Below are 20,878 nucleotides of genomic sequence, written 5' to 3'. Positions count from 1 at the left end.
TCCGCCTGCCGATGCAGGGGACACGGGTTCGTGCCCCGGTCCGGGAGGATCCCACATGCCGCAGAGCGGCTAGGCCCGTGAGCCACGGCCGCTGAGCCTGCGCGTCCGGAGGCTGTGCTCCGCAACGGGAGAGGCCGCAACAGTGAGAGGCCCGCGTACCACACAAAAAAAAGACATGGGTTTGAGCTCCGGGTCATCCCCTAACTCCCCGCGACAATTTAGATTCAATGTCTTACCCAAACTTGTTTGCCCATCTGTAAAACTGAGGCACATAAGGCAATGTCCCAAGGACTTCTGGCTCTCAGAAACGTGTCATCCTAATTCTGGGGCACTGTATATAATACTGGAATCATGGTAACTCTGGGTTTAATCACTCAATATTCAGGAATGCCCGCAGTCATTCCTGGGGTCATCTTTTTAAGAAGTGAAAGGCAGGAGCCCTCCCTTCCAGTATCACAGCACATAGTTCACATGAAAAACACACCCGTATAGGCATACAAGAGACACGCACTAAATGCACCGCACCATGACAACCATGCAGCGTGCACATTACAACTCTGAGCGTGAGATAATACCCTGTCTCAGGAGTAGTCCATAAGCTATAATCCTCCCTCCAGGAGCCCTCCATCCAATCCACTCGCTAACAGACAATCCAGCTTCATCTCCTGCCATGTGATCACCATCATGGCAACTGCTCTTGTCCTCAGTTTCTTCACCTGTAAAATGGGGATGACTCTAAAGTTCCTTTCAGCTCGAAAGTCTGTCTCTTTCACAACCCTAAATTTTCATAATAAACTCATACAGAATAAGCTAGCAAGGAGAATCAAGAGGGCCTCTTTTCAGAGGCCCTCACAAGCTGTAGTGCAGATCCTGCCTTTCAATTCTGTTTTATACCTTTGCCTGGAGAATGAAATTTCAGCGCCCAAACCAATGAGAAGGATGTACTTTCTCCAAAGTTGCTATAATGGCCAAAAAGGCCATAAATAACCATTTATTAAACAAACAGTATGGGCAGAAGGAAGAGAAACTGCCACAAGTAGGCCCCTGGGGCCTGCAGGCATGGTACATAACAGTGGGACTCGCTTATAATCTTGGCAATATGTTATCCGTTGCTCCATTTTCTTGAAGTTATCTTCATAATCAAGATGCTATCCCAGCCATGGTGGGCTTTAGAACTATTTTTAATTTTAATTTAAAGAGCAATTAAAGAAAGACAATGGATACGCGGGATAATAAAGTAAGTGATTAGCAGCCTGCAAGTGACAGAGGCTTAACGACAATGTGGTTCTAGTCTCCAAAGGGCCTGTCGAGAGAAAGCCCTATCCACATGTGGTTGTTCAGCTAATGTGTCTCAACCCACAATTACAACGTTGCTGACACCATTAACCAGTGAAACAACATCATTTCAAGAAATCCTTGTTGTCTCATTAAAATGGAAAGGGTCAGGTAATTTACCAGCGTTGTATGTCTAGTTTTGTTGTTGGTAATTAGCAAACATTACCCAGCATGGACTCCCGCTGGGAGCTGGAGAAACTTTGTGAAATATTAAAGAGGAAAGTCTTTATATTTCACTGGAAAACTGAAAAGAGGGGCAGTAATAGTCTCCCTGTCACTTATTTGCACTTAGGAAGAGGAAGGCGCAAGTTGGGACTCTTTAACTTAGGGAGAAATGTTCAGAATGCACTGGGAAAGCACTAGCCAAACCAATAACACCCTGACTTGGGCTGTGTACTGGCCAGCAGGGTCTGTGTCCCTGTTCCTGAAAGCGGGTGGGGAGGAAGGGAAAATTGCAAACTACATCTTTATTGTTCTTACTTAAGTTCTCTGAATTAATCTCCTTGAAATAGAGGAAAGGGGCTATAAAAAGTTTTCTCTCTGGAACGCTTTAATGATTTAAATAAGCGCCAGAATTGTTTATTCAGAAAGTTATTTATATATAGTTTTAAATGTAGAGATGGAGGAAACATATCCCAGGGCCCTGACTTCCTGCCTCCTTGCTTCCTAATGAAAGCCTCTACAGATATTGGAACTGAGACTCCCACCCGAAACGCCAGCCAACACTTGGTGTGTTGTCAGGAAGCAGAATGGTATCTTATTCCTTAAATGGAACTTTTGGAACATAAAACACATTCCAATAAATGTGAACATAAAATTATGAATTCATTAAACTACTTTGGTATCTTGAGCTATATATAATATTTATATTCTGACTACCGTAAAATATGCTTTAATATCTTTAGGCAACTATAAGGACTTAAATATTTATAAAATGGCTAAAGATAAAGTATGGCCCTCTTATTCCTACATACAGATGATGTAAGGCATGCAATCAAAGACAATAACACTCTCTGCCCATTCATCATCTTAAAGGAGCCGATCAACACGCCATCCCTCGTGTGCCATCTACATAAGAGTTGTTGCCGACACAGGCAACTCCAGAGGAGTTTGAGCCTTAAAAACTATCTAGAGTGCTATACTTCACAGAAAACAGGGCTTTCTGAAAATGGAGACAAAACGATACATTTGCAGGCAAAACAGCTCTAAGAGGGACTTCAAAGTACTGCTGCATTTATCCCTGGGATATTTGGGAATGGTAAGCATTTTGATTTAATATTTCATAACATAGAGACAATTGCTTCCTTGCATGGTATATAATTAATGTTCATAAAAAGGAGGGTTTAAAAAAATTCTTCAGTATCCTAAATATAAATAAATAAATAAGTAAATAAGTAAGTAAGTAAGTAAGAGACGCACCTGGGCTTCCTTTAGAAATGTGGAACAGCCTCATGTAACCCAGTAGAAAGAAAGCCACTGTGAATTTATAATCACCTGAGGACCTATTAAAAGCAGGCTTATAGATTAAGTGTGAAACTTCAACCCTGACATTCTCATTATTTACTGTCCTTCCTTGTCATTAGAACCAGGGTTTGACTGATTTTCAAAATTTTTCCATTTCCTATGCCAATTAGGCCTTCTGAGACCTACCTGCCCCCACCTCTCTTGATCTCTCCCATGCACACTCCCCTGGTTTATTTCCTCTGCTCTTTCTGGATCGAGACAGTGTAAGGCTGGGGAACACGCAGACGTTCTTGAGTCAAAGGTCATTTCTCATATATACAGCATTTTCATAATGTCCATTATATACCATCCACAACTCCTAGAAATCACCCTTAGGAGGCTGCCAGTCTATGGAGATTTAAGCTTAGTGAGTCCACAGCCCTGATATGAGGCTCACAGATGTTTACCTTTGGTAAAGAAGAGCCTAGGCCTGTGCTTCTCAACTTCGATTGCACACTGGAATCCCTGATGCCTGCACCCTATGCCCAGAGTCTGATTTATTTGCTCTGGGATGCGGCCTGGGCATGGCAGGGTTTAAAAGTTTCCCAGTTGATTATAATGTGCAACTAAGGTGGAAAGCCACTGGTCTAGGTAAACTTCTTGAATGTGTATGCAAATATTTCTGCATACACCTATGGGGAGGTAGGGGAGGGACCGAGAGAAGATGCCTCATTTTACTAGATATTTAAAAGGATCCAAAACCCTTCTCCCAACGAAGAATCATTCCCAGGGCCTCAGGCTGAGGGCCAAAATTCCTTTTTTTTTTTTTTTTTTTTTGCGGTACGCGGGCCTCTCACTGTTGTGGCCTCTCCCGTTGTGGAGCACAGGCTCCGGACGCGCAGGCTCAGCAGCCATGCATGGCTCACGGGCCCAGCCGCTCCGCGGCATGTGGGATCTTCCCCGACCGGGGCACGAACCCGTGTCCCCTGCATCGGCAGGCGGACTCTCAACCACTGCGCCACCAGGGAAGCCCCAAAATTACTTTTTCTGAGGGAAAAAGAGGTAAAGGAGGGAGGCCAGGTGCCACCTACCATCTAGTTGGAGCAGCATGAGCCCCACTCAGCCAGGAGCAACTCTGGATTGATGTCATTTCACCCAAATGTCAGGACTCCTGCCATAACCAACTGCCACAGAGCAGATGTGAGTGAGGTCTTCTGTCACTGAGCCAAGGCCTCGTCTTTCTGCTTCCTAAAAAGCTCCACTGAGTGGTACCACACTGGCCTGTCTACAGAGGGAAAATCCCAGTGGTCACTGTCAATCTGCCCCCATCCTTCCTCAACACTCTGTAGGCTTTTGTAAGTCTCCCTCACATGGATTGCTCACCTCCCAAAGGTGTCTTGGTTTCCACCATCATCTACTTCCCATGCATACCTAATGACAAGCAGAATCAAACAGGAGTTCCGGCTGCTGGGTACAAATGGCTAACCCTAACTTGTTAACTCTTATTTTGGGGGATCAAATGAAAGAAAATGGTAAAACTATCCAACATTAATAACAAAAAAGCTAACGTTGCTTGATCTCTAACTACACCCCTAGGTAATAAGTGCTTTACATCCATCCACTCAGGGCTGCCATGTATGGTTACAAAGGTCAGACACTGAACAACAGCTCATCAAAGTGGGCATCACTCATACCACGGAATGATATATTTGCATATTTATTATAACGTTTTTTCCTAGCAGATGGTAGAAAAGCATACTGTTCAAACATAATCAGTATATTATGAGAATTTTTCAACATACGGAAGTAAAGTATTTCAAAGAAAGGAGTGACTTTTTCTGACTCACGTAAAGGTACCATACAGACTAGAGAAAGCCCTATATCTCATTTATATCTCACAGAAATTTGATGAGCCAGGTACAATTAGTATGCTCAGTGAGAAAACGGAGGCACAGACAGGTTAAATAATTTTCCCAGGCCTAGTAGGTAGCAGAGCTGCATTCAAACCCAAGTTTTCAGTTCAGGAGCCCTTACACACCATGATTAACCTGACTGCGAAATGCGATTTCTAAAGCCCTCCATGTTTTATAAAACCAATCTGTCGTCATCATCTCCTTGGATGCACACACAATCCCTCAGGATATTTAGGTGGGGCTACTCTAACAAACCCCACTTCAGTGATGAAGAAATGAAATCAGAGTGTTTATCCAAAGTCAAATACCACATTACTAACGTTAAGTAGGATTTAAAACTTTGTCCCTTGACCCTTCACGACGACGGTGTCATCCCTTTGACAGCCCCACTTGTGATTCACCATCATTAAGCAGAGCAACAGAACCTCTGATTAATTGATTAACCTGACTGCGAAATGCGATTTCTAAAGCCCTCCATGTTTTATAAAACCAATCTGTCGTCATCATCTCCTTGGATGCACACACAATCCCTCAGGATATTTAGGTGGGGCTACTCTAACAAACCCCACTTCAGTGATGAAGAAATGAAATCAGAGTGTTTATCCAAAGTCAAATACCACATTACTAACGTTAAGTAGGATTTAAAACTTTGTCCCTTGACCCTACACGACGACGGTGTCATCCCTTTGACAGCCCCACTTGTGATTCACCATCATTAAGCAGAGCAACAGAACCCATCTGATTAATTGCCCCCGCCAGGTGATAGAGCACAATTCGCCAGCCCATGGCTGAGAGGAGTGAGCGTCCATCTCCACGTGGCCAGGGAAGTGCTGAGGAACAATTCCAAGCCCCCTAGAGCAGAAAGTAGAGATGTTTTCTGTACATTGTTGAACTCTGAAGGTCTCAATGCTATAGCCTCCTCAGGCCTTGGGCTGGTACTATGCAATATACCTGTGATGAGGCCAGTAAAATATTGAGGCTTGGGAGCTATTAGCAAAGGTTAAGGGAATGGGATGATTTGCACTAGAGAACTCTGGGGCAAGTCTGACCATGCCTCCTACTGACAACTTCAGTGCCTTCAATCTTTGGGACCCTTGCCCAGTACCCAGCTATCAAATGAATGGAGAGTGACTGAAGGCTGGAAGGAAAGGATGTGGTATTTAATAAAGGACTCGAACCGCTTTATCTCATTTGAGGGCAAACTAAGAGCAGACTGCAAACAAGAGATATGGGGATTAAATCATTTATTTGCTCACTCCACTCACCTCTACTAAGCATCTACTAGGTGTGAGGTGCTATGCTAAGCATTTAAGTATATTTCTGACAGTTGGTGGGAGCGGGAAGGTCAGTAAGATGACAGAAAAGGCCACTCTTTGAGGGTCTATCCAAGTTAACAGTGACCTCACCTACAATCATTTCCTTTGACACCCTGAGATCCTTAAGTCCCTCAGCAATGTCACTAGTAGACACATAGCCAAGTGCCTGTCATGAATAAACTTGGCCTTTCCTGCTTGTGTGGCCTTCCTCACTCTGCCCCAGCCCTTATCCATCTGCCTGTAGCCCCTTTACTTACAATAATCATACCCATTTTCAAATTCATCTCCACTTACTCTGGAGCTACCCCGACCTCTGGACCACTGCAGCTCAAAGCAAATTCTGCCTTCTTATAACACACTGTGTGGTGACATCCATGTGGCACTTAGAATATCCAGTAGAAATTCTTTACAGGAGATATATGATAAGACACTCCAGGACTACTATACTGCTTTTCCAGAACTGGGGGAATAATTTCCTCCAGAATTCCATGAAGTATAACCACTCATACCCTTAAATATTCTATCAATCCAGAACTATAGTCATTTATAAATCGGTTGGCTTCTTTGCCGGGCCATTTTTTTTTTTTAAAAAAGGGAAATAAAGGTTTTAGGACTTCACATGAGCTTTCACCTATAAAAGGAACGGTAAAGACAAAAATACACTGGATGGTTTGTAGGCTCATTTGCTGGCTTGAGGCATGCGTGCTATCTTCACAGCATATGGATCACATTCATGCCTCAGCAAATTACAAATGACTCACACCATGCATTTTGCAAGGTACTCTGGAATCTTCCAGATCCCATATCGTTAAATATGTGCATTCAACTTGTGCCATACAACTTATTTTACACATCTGTGTCACTTCTGCCTATAGATGTCCCTAGTGTCATGATGGCATGGACCAACCTCAGGCAACTTTCCTAAACTCAGGAAAAGAACTGTTGGATCCTTATCTGGAATCTCATCAGGGGCCTCAGAGAGTCTGTGGGATGACAAGATTTCTTTCACCTTCCTCTGATTATACAACCGCACTTTCCTCCCACAGGACAATTTATCTGGACCATTTTTCTGAGCATAACATACAGCCTGAACTCCTAGGCTTTGAGGGCTAGAGTGGGCTGTTCATTCTCTGTCTTCCAGGGAAACGTCCACCTGGAAAGTGGGCTGAGGAGATAAAACCTGGAAATATTTTATGAGTTTCTGAACCAAAGAAAGCAATATCTGGGTCTCAAACTTTCCACCCTCTTTTTGGCAGCTCCAAAATCAAGTCTATATTAACAGGGGGGAAAAAATGCTCAAGCAATTATACTGTTCACAGAGGCAGCTAAGCAAAACTCTTCTCTCAACTCTGCTGTTATTTGTACGGTTGTCGTAGCAATGAAGTCAGGGACCAAGAGGATCCTGGTGCCTCTGACTGCTGGGGTGGGGAGGGTAAGGGACCCGCAAAACAGGGATGCCCAGAGACAAGAATATTCAAAACGAAGTCAGCCCTTGACTGCAAGAAGCAGTTTGGGAGTCTGGCATGACTTGAGAGCTTTCCTTTCACTGAGCGTTTGTCCCCGGGGATGCTTCCACGACCCTGAAAAGCAGGTGTACAGATTCAGGCCCGTTTTCATCAGAATAACACTTGTTCTCTTTTATGTGGCAGACTGATGTAGTGAGAAAAGCACAAGGCTTTGGAATCAGACAGTTTGGGGATCTGAGCTAAGAGACTTTGGACGAGTTGCTGAATTTTTCTGAGCCTCAGTTTTCTCATCTGTAGAATGGAGACAAATCACCTCTGCCTGAGTAGCTTATCGGGGAGATTAAATGAAATATTGTCTATGAATGTGCCTGGTGCATGACTCACCTGAAGAAAAAGGGGGAATTGTAATATTTTAAAAGGAGCCTTAACTAGGCACACGAGCTTCGAGTAGCAGAGCAGCTCATGAAAGCCTGACGCTGGGACAACAAGCTCAGTCCCACCCCAACTCCACCCCACATCTGTTTTCTGTCTCTGAAGCTCAGATTTCCTCTCACTGCAGTTGTCCCAAGCTGGGCACAGCAGAAGTGAATTCTGCTAAGCAGGCCATTGGAAGGAATAGGCGATATTGTCCGTTTTTACTTACTCTTCCCCAATCCACTCCCCTGGTTAGACCTCCATTTACGGAGGGCCTGAAAACCTCCATGGGTTCAGAAAGTAGCCCTCACTCCTCAGTCTCTTGTTACAGCTCTTGTCGTGACGGTGGTTGCTTTTCCTTGTTTCCTTCACTGGGAATCTATTGCCAGACTAGTAGATGGCAGTCTTCAGAGCATCTCCCATGTGGTGAAATATGCTGTGTAGGAAAAAAATCTCCCAAGTTGAAGTCATTTAGAAAACGGCTGCAATGGTTGCTTTGCTGAAATACAGCTACCCCACTGTGCTCAGATCCATCTCATGATGTCTGCAGAAGAAATGGAACAGGGCAGACCCCTTTCTGAACCTGAGACCCACTCGGAGCCCTAAGCCAGATTTTCTTTATTGTTTAGTAAGCTCTTTTAATGAAAAGTACTCCTCTTATTATAGAGGACTGAAAATAAGATCTAAATCACAAACCAATAAAAGAAAGTTATTGGGCTGGGTATCTCAAGTTACTACCTAGAGGCTACTCCAGTGTGGTATTTATAAGTCTCTAAACAGTTAAGTATAATTGTCTTTCTGGTTTTTGGGATGGAAGCCAACAGCCCTTTCAGTTACAACTGAAGAAAACCATTTTAGCGCTGAGCTTTGTTTGTTGGGTGGGTATAAAGAGGAATGGCTTCTCCCCCACCACCAGCTCAGAATTGAGAGAGAATATTGTGGTAATGAAATGTTATATGGGAACAGCTGAAAAAAGGCTTCTCTGATTTCAGGGAGGGACAATGTGTGTAGGATATGTGTATAGGTACGTTTGCAAGTGAGAGCAGCCCGGGTGTGCAGGGGGTGGGGCTTGGGGGAGGGGAGGAAGGGAGAAAACTGGGAAGGGCAGGTGTTGAGGGGTGACATGGGAGTTGAAGATGGGGGTGGTCTGTCAAATTAATGGAAAAGCCAGATGTGCAGCTGCTCACCCCAATGCAGGCCACTCCCCATCTTAGACACAAAGACAGTGCCATTCTGGAAAGATGTGGAAGTTTCCACTAAAAGACCCATTATGATCCCAATTTCACCAAACAGCATAGCTCTCCCTCTGGAGTAAGAACGTAGATCTTCTAAAACACAGAGCTCTATGTCATCAGAATCAAGAAAATACCAGAGACCCTCAGTTATAAAGGACCACAGAACTCCTCATCTACTTTCCCCACCATCACAAAGATCACGCCAGGAACTTCCATTTGGCAAACAGTCATGCGGTGATAGGACGCTCACTACATGTTTAGGCAGCCTTTCTTACGTGGGATTAAAATCTGGTTCTCCTTAATCATTAGCCATCGATCCTGGTTCTGTTCAATGGAGCAGAAGACGGCCCTTTGGGTCCCCCAGCCCCATTCTCTTAACTGCTGGGCAAGTGACATGTAGTCCAAGCATTTCCCCATTCTGGTCGCCCCCCTGGCAGCACTGCCTGTTTGTCAGTGTCTTCCTTCAAATCTTCATAGCTCTTGACACACTTCCTCTCGGACGGGCCAGGATGGAACAATCACTGCTCCAAACAAATTACACCTCTATCAGCAAGGTTTATCCAGCTTGTCTTGAGTAATTATTTGAAACTTAATGCTCAGCAGACTTCATTCCATTCCATCCCATGGATTTTGTCCCAAAGTTCCAGTTTAGGAAGGTCCTTTATGAATCCTGACTCCTGTGATCCAATATAATTTAGAGATCTTAATTCACATGATCTCCCCCATATATAAAACAGAAGTTACATTTTCTTCCCTGAAACAGTAAGAGCTATCTCAGATTTCAGGATGTACCCTGTGCCCCCAATTAATGCTGTCTCTCCAAGGACTACAGCCATACTTCCAAAGAAAAATGTCATTCCCTACTTGAGGCTCTTGACCTTTGTTGAAATTCAGACAAAGGAGAGCGTCTGCTTATATGTGGACATCACTTAGTGTAACTGTGCCTGAGGGTCACAGAGGGCTGTAGGAACTAAGGTGTGTGTGTACGTGTGTCTTGTGCTTGTGTGCCTGTCGGCGTGTTTATGTAAGTCCACTATAATTTTTTTAAACTTGTGGTTGTAAAGAGGCATAAAATATAGACAAATTCATTTAGAGGAAGCAAGAGAAAGCAGGCAGCAGACATTTGTCCCAAAGTTTGAGACACATGCTCCTCCCTCCCCAGGAGCATTGGGAACTCAGCTCAGCTGTGGCTCCGTGGCTTGTACCAGTGGTTCCCTCTGTCCTTTCTAAGATGGTCCTCAGACTTCTGCCGTTCAACTCCCCTTCCTTATCCTCTCCCCTGAGGCTCTTCTCGGCCCCTAGAGCATGGGCCATGGGGCGGATCTCTAGCTGTCACCCTCTCCTGGATTCAGGACTTCATTTCCACCCATCTGTTTCTCAGGTTCACCTGGATTGTTCCACCAAGTCCATGCGGAAATGAATCACAGCTGAAACCCAACACAACCAACACGACTTCGTTCTGCAGCCAGTCCCTCCTCTCTGCAGGCTTCCTCCCGCAGCAGGAAGGAAGCTCACATTCACGCAGTCTGTTTTATACCTACTCATCTTACACTAGAGCCTCCCCTTCTTTTTCCAGTTCCAGGTTCCTGGTCTCCTCCTGGGCAACCACTGTTCCTAGCCAGTTTCCCTGCATCCTCTTCTTTCCCCACTCCGAACAATGCTTCACTGGGCTGCCAGGTCAATCTTCCTAAAGTTCAGGTCCAATCCCATCACTCTCTTGCTTTGAAACCTTCCATAGCCCCCCGGTGCCTACTGAATTACGTACAGCTTCCTAACTCACAGACTCAGACAAAATTATCTACAGCTTCCTAACTAAAAAAAAAACAGTTTCTCAATGCCCAACCCACACTTCAGCCTCCTGTCCCCCTGCTGCCCAATACACACACTGTGTTCCTGCCCAACTGTACTCACTGCTGTCCCTCAAACATGTCCCCATGCACCTCTGCCCCTTTTCCTCTGCTCTGCTCTCTGACTGCAGCCAGATCTATTTGTTTCCAACTGCTGAAATCCTCTGCTTTTTTCCCAGAGAGTCTCTCAAACCCACTCTCCTCGTCCCGTCCCTAGTGTTAGCCTCCACAGATGGCAATTCTCCCACGGGAATCAACCAGCATTCTAAAGCAGAGTTATTTATTTGCCCAGGAGGTTGCAAAGACCGGGAATGTACTCTATGACCCCTGACTCCCCAGCAGTGTCTGCCGTGCACAGTCTGGGCACATGACAGGTGCTTAGTAAATGTTCCTGGAATTGGACTGACACCTTCAGGACAGGTAGCATGAATCAGATGAATGCAGATATAACAGGAAAAAGAACAAGAGAGGAACCCTAACAGCAGCATCCACATTTAGCCCAGGCATTGATATACACCAGCTCCATCTTCTTGAAGAGACCCAGGCACTGGGAGGGGCACCCTGCTGGCTTTGAAGGTGGGCAACGTTGCTGTTTAATAGCTGTGTGGTGCTGGATCTCAGCCCTGCCACCTTTCAAAGGCTGTGGTCAAGAAGAAGCCCTGTCCACAGGGCAACTAATATCCTTTACTTATCGCCTTGAGACATATGACAGAAACAAGATGACAAATGTAGCCAGTTGGGCAGAAGCCAGAGCCTGGTTTCCCACTGCCTTCCCCTACCCCTTTTCTCCACTTACGGATTTTCAGTATTGGGAAAGCTAATGATAATCCACAAAAGTATGAAAGGAAGAAGGTAGACCAACAGGTTTAAATAACAGAATTGTTATAAAGAAGCAAATGATTTAAAGGTTAGGATTCCCAGGAAGCCAGGAGACTCAGGTTAAAATGATTACTTAGCTTCTCAAAGCCTCAGTTTCTTCCTCTTTACAATCAAAATAGTAACCCTCTGGCTTCATACACTTCCTCTGGGGACCACCTTGGGCAGTGGTTCTCAACCCTGGCTGCACCTGGGAATCATCAGGGAACTTCGAAAACTCCTGATGCCCGGGTTGCCCTCACGCCCGGGTTTTTCCCCCCCCCCCCCCCCCACTACCAGCTAAGTCACAACTGCTAAGGGGCAACCCAGGCGTTGATATTTTTTTAACATTTCTCAACTGATTACAGTGTGCAGCCAAGGGTGAAAAAGAAATGCCTGTTGTCTTGGTTGACAAAATACCTACCACATAACAGCAGGAGACATTCATGAGGCATAAGCATTATTATTATGGTTTTGCTGGTGGTGGTGCTGGTGGTGGTGCTGGTCATGGTGGTGGTGGTGGTGGTGGTGGTGGTGAGGGTGATGGTGGTGAACAGATGGGCTCTGCTTTCGGCTCAGAGTCCTTGAGGGGAAGAACTGTTTTAGCGTGAACATGACCAAGATCTGTTCGGGCTCTGCAAGGAATATTTCACTCTCTGAGGTCATCACATCCTTTCTCTAATCAAACCTCCCACCCTTTGGCACTCTTCGACTCCACGTGCCCGTTCTTTGACCTCGCAGAGATTTATTGCTTGCTTTGTTTTTGGCCTCTCTGCCTAGAAGCCCCAACTCTGGTTTAACTTCTCCACCTACCGTCTTAGACCCTGGGACACTCATTTTAATACTCTCTCAACAGCACCACGGAATCCTTGGCCTCCTCCGAATCTCCATCCCAAGCTAAAGCCAGTTTCTAGTTTCTGTGCTTTTTTTTTTTTTTTTTTTTTTCAGTACGTGGGGCTCTCACTGTTGTGGCCTCTCCCATTGCGGTTTTTATTTTTGTTTTTTTTTTTTTTTTTTTTTTTTTGCAAAGCGCTGCAGAGAAAACTGCAGGGCAGTGTTGACTGGTTTTATCACGGTTCCAACCCCAGCTGGTTCTCACCAATGCTCATGGTGCTTTCACCTAAATCCACTCCTTTCCTTACGTGGTTCCCACGGTGTCTGCTCTGAACTTCTACCACGTCGGTGCCCTGTGCCAATTGGCCCACTTAACTCCTCAAGGAAAGCCAAGTTGGTTGCTTCATGAAGAAAGGAGGGGCCGTCAGACGGAAGTTTCCTGCAGCTTCATCTTCCCCATCCAGCCCTCTGACTCAGAGGAACAAGGATCATTCCTTCTTTTGTAAAGGACACATCATCTCTCCTGCTTCTCTCTGGCTCCTTCTTTATCGTTTAACAACTCTCTCCTGTAGCTTCAAACTTTGCCCCTCTATGGGGCTTCACCCTAGCCTACCATCGCCAACAAATATGGTGTATTTCTCCCTCTTCTAAAAACAAAAAGGAAATCTTTTCTTTGACGAGCTCCTCTGAAATACCCTACTTCTCTCCCTATCTGCACTCGAAAGAGTAATATAGGGTCTCCAATTCTCACCTCCCCTTAAGGTTTGAGGCCCCTGAATGCTCGCTTCTACTGGCAACAAGCTACTCAGCTGCTCTTGCTAAGATCACTGGGAACTTCCTGAGGGTCAAATGCACTGTTGCCATTTTTAGGCCCTCATCTACTTGACTTTTCTGCAGTACCTGACAGTGCTAATCACTGTTTCCTTTCAAATCAGCTCAGCCCAGCAAATTCTTCTGGCATGCCAACTCTGTGCCAGGTCCTGTTCTAGAGGGGCTGGGGACACGAAGGTTAGCAAGGTGAGGAAGAGTCTCTGCCTCTCAAAGAGCTCAGAGTCTGCTCAAGAAAACACACACAGCGAGAAATAATTAGGATACATTCTAGATCGCGACTCTGGAATTTATTCAACCCTCTTCTTTACCTTCATACCACCCACTCGTACCCCCCAAAACCTGTGTCCTCAGCCCCTCTCACTGGATTCTCCTTCTCTGTTTGTCCCTTCAAGGTTGATGTTTCCCAAGGTTCCACAATGGCCCCTTTTCTCTTAGTTGCCCTGCCTTGTCTCCCTGGGAAATATCCACTCTCAAGGCCCATACACTGTCCATCACCAGCGACCTCCAAGTCTATAGCTTCAAACCTAACTTTATGCCTGTAACCGTATGTTCTTATTTCTCCCTGGATATTCTCCAGAAAATCTCAATTCAAATGAACCAGGACCTAATTGTTTTACCTTCTGCCCCAAGCTTGTTTCTCCTCCTGGGTCCTTTGCGAACTTAATCATTTTTACATCCACCCCGTGGCCAACCTCGAAACGCATTCCCAATTCCTCATCCTTGCTCATCCATACCTCCTTCCCACCAACTAGTCTTCGACAGCTGTTCTCTCTATTTCAAATCTATCTCAATTTCTGTCTTGTCCTCGCAACTAACATCACTAAGTTGTCCTGTCAGCCCTGATCTCATCCCTTCTAGTCCACTGCAGTAGTCCTCTCATATAGCTCATGTCACCATCTCTTTCCACCTCTAAACCATGCTCATATTTTTGTCTGCTATCTTTCTAAAAGATGGATTTAATCATCATCTCCCTATAAATCCAAACCCTTAGCAAGGCAGTAAGCCTATACTCTAGACCTGCACTGTCCAATATGGTAGCCATCTGTGTCCTGCGTGCTACGGTGCCTGACACATAGTGGTCACTCACTTACTCCTCTTTCTTTCCCTTAAGACTTACCCTTACTGGAAGGTTAAGCAGGAAGAAACTATAAATGCTCATTTCATAACTCAATATAAAAGCATAATGGCACAAAACTAAAAATAGAACCACCACATGATCCAGTAATTCCACTCCTGGTTATATATCTGAAGAAATCGAAAACACTAATTCAAAAAGATACATGCACCCCCAATGTTCATAGCAGCATTATTTACAATAGTCAAGATATGAAACCAACCTAAGTGTTCATCAATAGATGAGCAGGTAGAGAAGATGTGGCATACATACACATACACACACACACACACACACACACAAATATTAGCCATAAAAAAGAATGAAATTCTGCTATTTGCAACGACATGGTTGGACCTAGAAGGTATTATGCTTAGTGGAATAAGTCAGACAAAGGCAAATACTGTATGTTATCACTTATATGTGCAATGTAAAAAATAAAACAAGTGAATGTATGTAACGAAACAGAAACGGACTCACAGATATAGAGAACAAACCAGTGGTTACCGGTCAGGAGAGGGAAGGGAAAAGGACAAGATAGGGGTAGGGGATTAAGAGATACAGACTTTTGATACTATGTATAAAATAAATAAGCTACAAGGGATACACTGTACAGCACAGGGAATATAGCCAATATTTTATAACAACTTTAAATGGTACATAATCTATAAAAATATTGAATCACTCACTACGTCATCCACCCGAAACTAATATAACGTTGTAAATCAACCACCATATACTTCAACGACAAAGAAAAGCATAATGGGAAACTCAATCGCATGATCCTTCCTTTCAGGTTCTGATTCAAGTGGCTCTCTTGAGAACAGACCCTTCCTGCCTCTGTTCACCCTCCTTTCCAAGATCACACTCAGTTCTTGTCTTTTAGAACCGCAGGGAGAGAGTCTGGCAAGAGCCACCGTTGTACCAGCTGATTTAAATTGAAATGTTTTCCCCAGATAAATGCGTGCTAAATAATACACCAGCTCTCCAGCCAAAGGGAAGTGACAGGCGCTCTGTAAATAAAGGCACTTAGTTGCTGGTAAAGAGCGGTAAAGTGGTTCTGAGCTGATGTATGCTGACCAGCAAGAAGTGGCTTCACCTGCTTTATATAATTGTCACTGCAGTCTCGCCTGCTGTATACTAAAACTGCATCTCATAGACCCAACTGTCACATCGGATATGCCGTCCGGCATGGGGTATATGCCACCTTTCTCTGTAACTGTTTTTGACAATCAGCCATCACATTTCAGATCTTTTCAGAAAGTATCTGGTCCAGAATCCCTAGGCTGGGCCAGTCCTGACACCGTGTGGGCTAGGGACAAGAGGTTTTGTGAGTCTCGGAGAGCAAATGACACGCAGTGGCAAGTGTCCGAACACAAATCCCAGTGCAGGCTCTACCTCCTCAAAGTTAAGACACATTTTCTTCTTTCATTTCATGTCAGAACAACTCGCCATAAGGTTGCGTGAACACTCTGGTGGCCCAAGAGTACACACATGTGTCCTGGGTCCACAGTTCTGTCCTGCTGTGTTCTGGAGAGATGGTAACATAGCTCTCGAGACAAAACAAGGGAATGGGTTTCCTAAGGACTACAGAATAAAGAGTGATGAAAGGTGGGGTGTCAGTGGCCAGAAATCTCTGTAGTTCCCTCTCATGGGGAAGTTAGATTTGTTCCCCGAAATGAAAACAGTAAGACGAAATCCATTTTTGTATTCTGTAGTTCCAATCCACTTGGAGTTTGGTCATGCCACATGCCCAGATGAAGGGTAACAGAAGTATTTGAGGACAGTGGGCGTTCCGGTGGGTCACAAGGGTCTCAAGGAGGGGAAGCAGCCGGGAATCTCAGCTCGCCCATCTGACCCCATGGACTGGGATGAACCTGAGGCGTGGGCTGTACAGTGAGCAGCCGGACGTGAACTTACAACGCTCACCCATCGGGGAGGAAGCAACCTCCTGCGTTGATGGCCACCACTGGACCACTGCTTTTTGGAAGGTCAGAGTGTCATCAGACGGGACTATTAGAAACCAAGGACAAGAGAGGAGCAGACAGAGTACGAAAACAATGGGAAATATGGACTCAGTGGGGCTACAGCTTTGACAGTCTCTCACTGAGAGCCAAACAGAATGCTTGCTGGCTGCTGGGGGATGCACACTCCACTCCACTCCAGTGCCAACCAGGAGTCTCTGCAAACCACCACCGGCCATAGGGCACATCCTCTGCCCCTTCTGGTGTGCATGTGTGCGTGTGTGTGTGTGTGTGTGTGTGTACTAAATAAGAGCCCTTTTTTCCCTTTTTTTTTGCAGGAAAAAATGAGTTCTCTTTTCATTTCTTCCTTCTCTCCCTCCAAGACCTACTACTCTTGCTTATTCCTGTGATAAAAACAGTAAAGAAGGCTTTTGAGAATCGATTAAGTATTTGAAGAGGGGAGGGGAAGCATTTTTTACCAGTTTGGCCATCAGAAGGATCTGACAGGCGGGGATAAGGTTTAAGAGAGTTGGAAGGAACACCTATGTCGGATGCATATGTGACTATATTATATGTTGAGATTCTAATCTAGGACCCTGAAAATCACAATTATTGAATTGCGAGGAAACAGGCATGCCGGGGAAAGGGAGTCTTTTCCTGACCCTCCACCCGCTATTCGGTTCCATCTCCACCTGCAGGGAGCACCTCCCCTGCTTCTGCTTCTTTCCATCCCCTCTGCTAGCTCCTGCCAGGAGACGAGGATCATCTAATGGGGATGGTCAGTGTGTTCACTGGACCCAGTGTTGTTAGCGTAAAGATTTATTGTGCCTTGAAGCAGTGCACACGAGTCACCTGGGGACGCTGTTAGGGTGCAGATTCTGACCCGGCAGGTCTGTGCGGCATGAGCGTCTGCATCTCCAACAGTCCCTGGGTGATGCCCATGCTGGGGTGTGGGTGGGAAGACACACAGTGAAGATCAACTACTTAGGGGCGGGAACCAAAAGCTAGCTTGCCTCTTCCCCCTCCAAGAAGGCCAGCTAACTCCTCCCATCCTTTGTCACCTCGGCTCGCTGAGCAGGTCGTGCAGGAGGCAGGAAAGAGTTAAGGCTCCTTTCTTAGGGCCTAGGCGCATTGCTCTGTCCTGTGGGCACCGCTGAGCAAATGGAGACCAAGATTTAGATCTGGGGGAGAGGCAGAGGAGGCTGGAGCGGAGATGTCAAAACCAAGCTTCAGGCTGTATCAGCCAGGGTTATGTCAAGAATAGAAACCACTCTATTCCAGGTACGGCGAAAATTAGAGGTTGACACAGCCACGGGCAGGGCTGGAGGAGCAAACGTCAAAGAGGCCACCATTAGCCATTTCACTTGCAGCACCAACGGGAAGGTTCTCCTGAACTTCACCAGAAGGTGCTGTGAACCTCAGGACCCTCGGGGAAGCCCACACACCAGTCTCCATCTCTAGCAGCAAAGCCAGTGGTTCTCAAAGCTTCCCCCGAGAGCTGCTTTGAACCCTGCAGCCGCCTCCAAAGATCAAGACCTGTTTTTCCCTTCCACTCTCCAGACCTCGCCCTAGTGCCCCTCTCTCATTGGCAGACTCCAGCCCAGAACCGGGCAGACAAGGGGCTTCTGGAAACTATTGTTTCTGGCTTTGCTGCAACGTCGGGGGGACCTTAGAAGGAGGTGGTGGTCATGCTGAATTGGCAAAAGATAATGTAGCACACAGGTCTAGGCGGCAGGATCGAGCTGAGCTTTATCATATCAGTAAGATGGTGCTTCACAGCCCAGATGCTGTAGTTTTTGTGGGCTGTATGCCCTCTATCTTTACTCCTGGAATGATGGCATTCAGGTCCCTATCAGGCACCCGATGCCACCTATCCAGTAGACCGCATATGACAATGATCCTGCAGTTCATGGCAAGCCCACACAGAGGTGTTACTCGGCGGAAAATGCTTCACATCCCACCCTGCCAAGGCCCTGATGAGTGAGGTGTTTGTTGCAGGGTTTTTTGCAGTGCTGCCTCTCTGAGACTCCTAGACAACATCTTTACTTGGAACCCTCTGCCCAGGGTCCCAGAGCAAATGGCAGGGAAGACCAGGGCAGAGCAGAGGTGGCAGATGTGTGGCCTTTAACACTGTCATGCCTCCTACAGAGAACGCATGCGCTGACAAGTGTCACCTTCTGCTAAATGACTTTCAGTGTCCATATACTCCCCACCCTCCAGAGACCACTGTCCCTTGGTCAGCCGATAACAATGCAAAGCTTAACACCCCCACGCAGCTACAACAACGGCAAAGCTTAACACAGGTCAATGGCAAAAACAGATGCTGGGGAGAAACACTGCGAATTGTTCGGCCAGCATCATCTCAGTGCTCTGACATTTAGCTGGCGACCCTGGGCCTAAAGCCACTGTTTGCGAAGGCTGAGGGGGTGGCACTTAAAGGCTGGATTACTTTTGGGGAAGACAGCATACTGAGAGTGTGGGTGTTAGGGTCTCAAGCCCACTGCCCGGGCTGGCAAGAAGAGGCAGCAGATGCCCCTTTGAAAGCCATGGCAGCCACGGTGTGTTTCTCTACCAGGCAGGCTGATGCGTGCCTCTATGGATTACGGAGCGAAGGATATCCCTCTTGCCAGCCCCTGTCCCCCGTAGGCATGGCAGAGAGGCTGTCCTTACCTTGGGAATTAGCCTGCAAGACCCCGATGCTGTCATCAAACTGCATAGATTTGATGTTGAGTGACGCCAAGATGCATTCCTTGTCCTGCAGCGAAGTGTCATCAATATTATTCTGATTGGCTGACAGGATAACGCACATGTCACAGAGGTTGATGTTGACGGCCCTTAAATCAGCCCGACTTAACGGCGTACCCTTTGGCATAGAGGAAAGAGAGAAAAAAAAAGGAGAAGCAAAAGGGAGACTGAGGGACAAGAGGGAAAGAGGGGGGTAGGAGAATAAAAACAAATTAAAGATTGAGCTGGAGCTTTGGGAAATTATTTAACAAGCATCTTTTTTATGCCTTGACATTAAGCTGGCCTAACTACATTCAAGGGAATAGGAGCTGTGTGCTAATCTAAAGGGTAGTCGGGGCTGATGGCAGCATTTTAGGGTTGCTCTCGATACTCAATCAAGCTATTACTAACTAACGAGGGAGAGGAATTATGCCATGCTTCTATACCTTCTTCCTGCCTGGAAATTGTCTTGATTTAAGTAACTGTCCTGTGGCAACCTCTGGCTTTCAGAATGTAACGAGGGGGTGGCTTTCAAATGCCTGTTTATTTAATAGCAGGTCACTTCTGTCTCAGGCAAAAAGACAGCAGCTCCAACTAGAGTTCCCAAGGCAGCCAAGAGGAAATAGCCAGGGAGCACGGTGTGATGAGGTGGGGCTGAATTTGGAGGATGTGGGAGCGAGTGGAATTAATGTGCATCTTGCAAAGGGGATATGGAAAGGGGTGAAGCTTCAGGTATATGACTTGAATGCATATTTCCAGCAAGAGAAAAACAAGGAAATCACCTAACTGTCCAAGAACAGAGGCATGGTTAAATACACTATCAGATATATATACAATGGAAGTCTATGTGGCAGGTAAAGGGATTGAAAGACCTCTCCGTGTAGGTACTGCCTTGGAAGCATCTCAAGACAGAGGAGCAAGTGAAACAATAAACAAACAAAAAAAGTTCTAGACAATTCAAAAAGTATGATTTCATTTATGTAAAAAGAAACCCACAGAATAGAACTATATATGTATGAATGTATTTATAAATGTACGCATACTCAGAGAGAAAGTTCAGGAAAAGTACACACTAAACTAATAACTGTAATTACCCCTGCGGAGGGAAATAAGATTGGGGGTGAAGGAAAAGTTTGCTTTTGACTTGATATACATCTGCTTTGTTTGAATATTTTATAACAAGAACATACTTGTATATTACCGGAGTAATTAAAAATAAATAAGCCAGTAAACAGGTTTTTTAAAAAAAAATCCCATAACAAACAAAAAACGGTGGAAAAAAATCCCCAGATCAAGGAGGTAATGACAGAGGCCAGGAATGCAGCCACTGGTAAAATAGAAGGGTTAGGACTGGAGAAGAGGGGCATGACCCCCACCTGCTCTGTGTCCTGGTGGGGTGGGGACCAGAGAAGAGCTCATCAGGCCATCCCACGTGATAGGGCCGCAAGGGCATCATTTTGGAGTTCACTGCCAGCCACCAGCCTCCTTGATCCTCCAACCTGAATCCAGCTTCTGAATTGCCTTCATGGAGACCTGAGCTGTCTTCAGCTCACTGACCGTGTAGGGCGAGGGTCTGTCAACTGCCTA

General features: G+C 45.8%; 1 protein-coding gene across 1 annotated transcript in view; it reads right to left on the bottom strand.

Annotated features, from left to right (window-relative positions):
• The window catches only part of LOC103072349 (calcium-activated potassium channel subunit alpha-1), a 545,963-nt gene that overhangs the window by 50,348 nt on the left and 474,737 nt on the right, over nucleotides 1-20,878 (bottom strand). The window contains exon 23 of the mRNA XM_007467587.1: nucleotides 19,238-19,430. Coding sequence (XP_007467649.1) covers nucleotides 19,238-19,430 — 193 coding nt within the window. The remainder of the gene's footprint in view (nucleotides 1-19,237; nucleotides 19,431-20,878) is intronic.

The sequence above is a fragment of the Lipotes vexillifer genome, unplaced genomic scaffold (assembly GCF_000442215.2).
Source record: "Lipotes vexillifer unplaced genomic scaffold, Lipotes_vexillifer_v1.1 scaffold1662, whole genome shotgun sequence".
Classification (NCBI taxonomy): Eukaryota; Metazoa; Chordata; class Mammalia; order Artiodactyla; family Lipotidae; genus Lipotes; species Lipotes vexillifer.
This window is presented reverse-complemented; position numbering and strand designations above follow the sequence as displayed.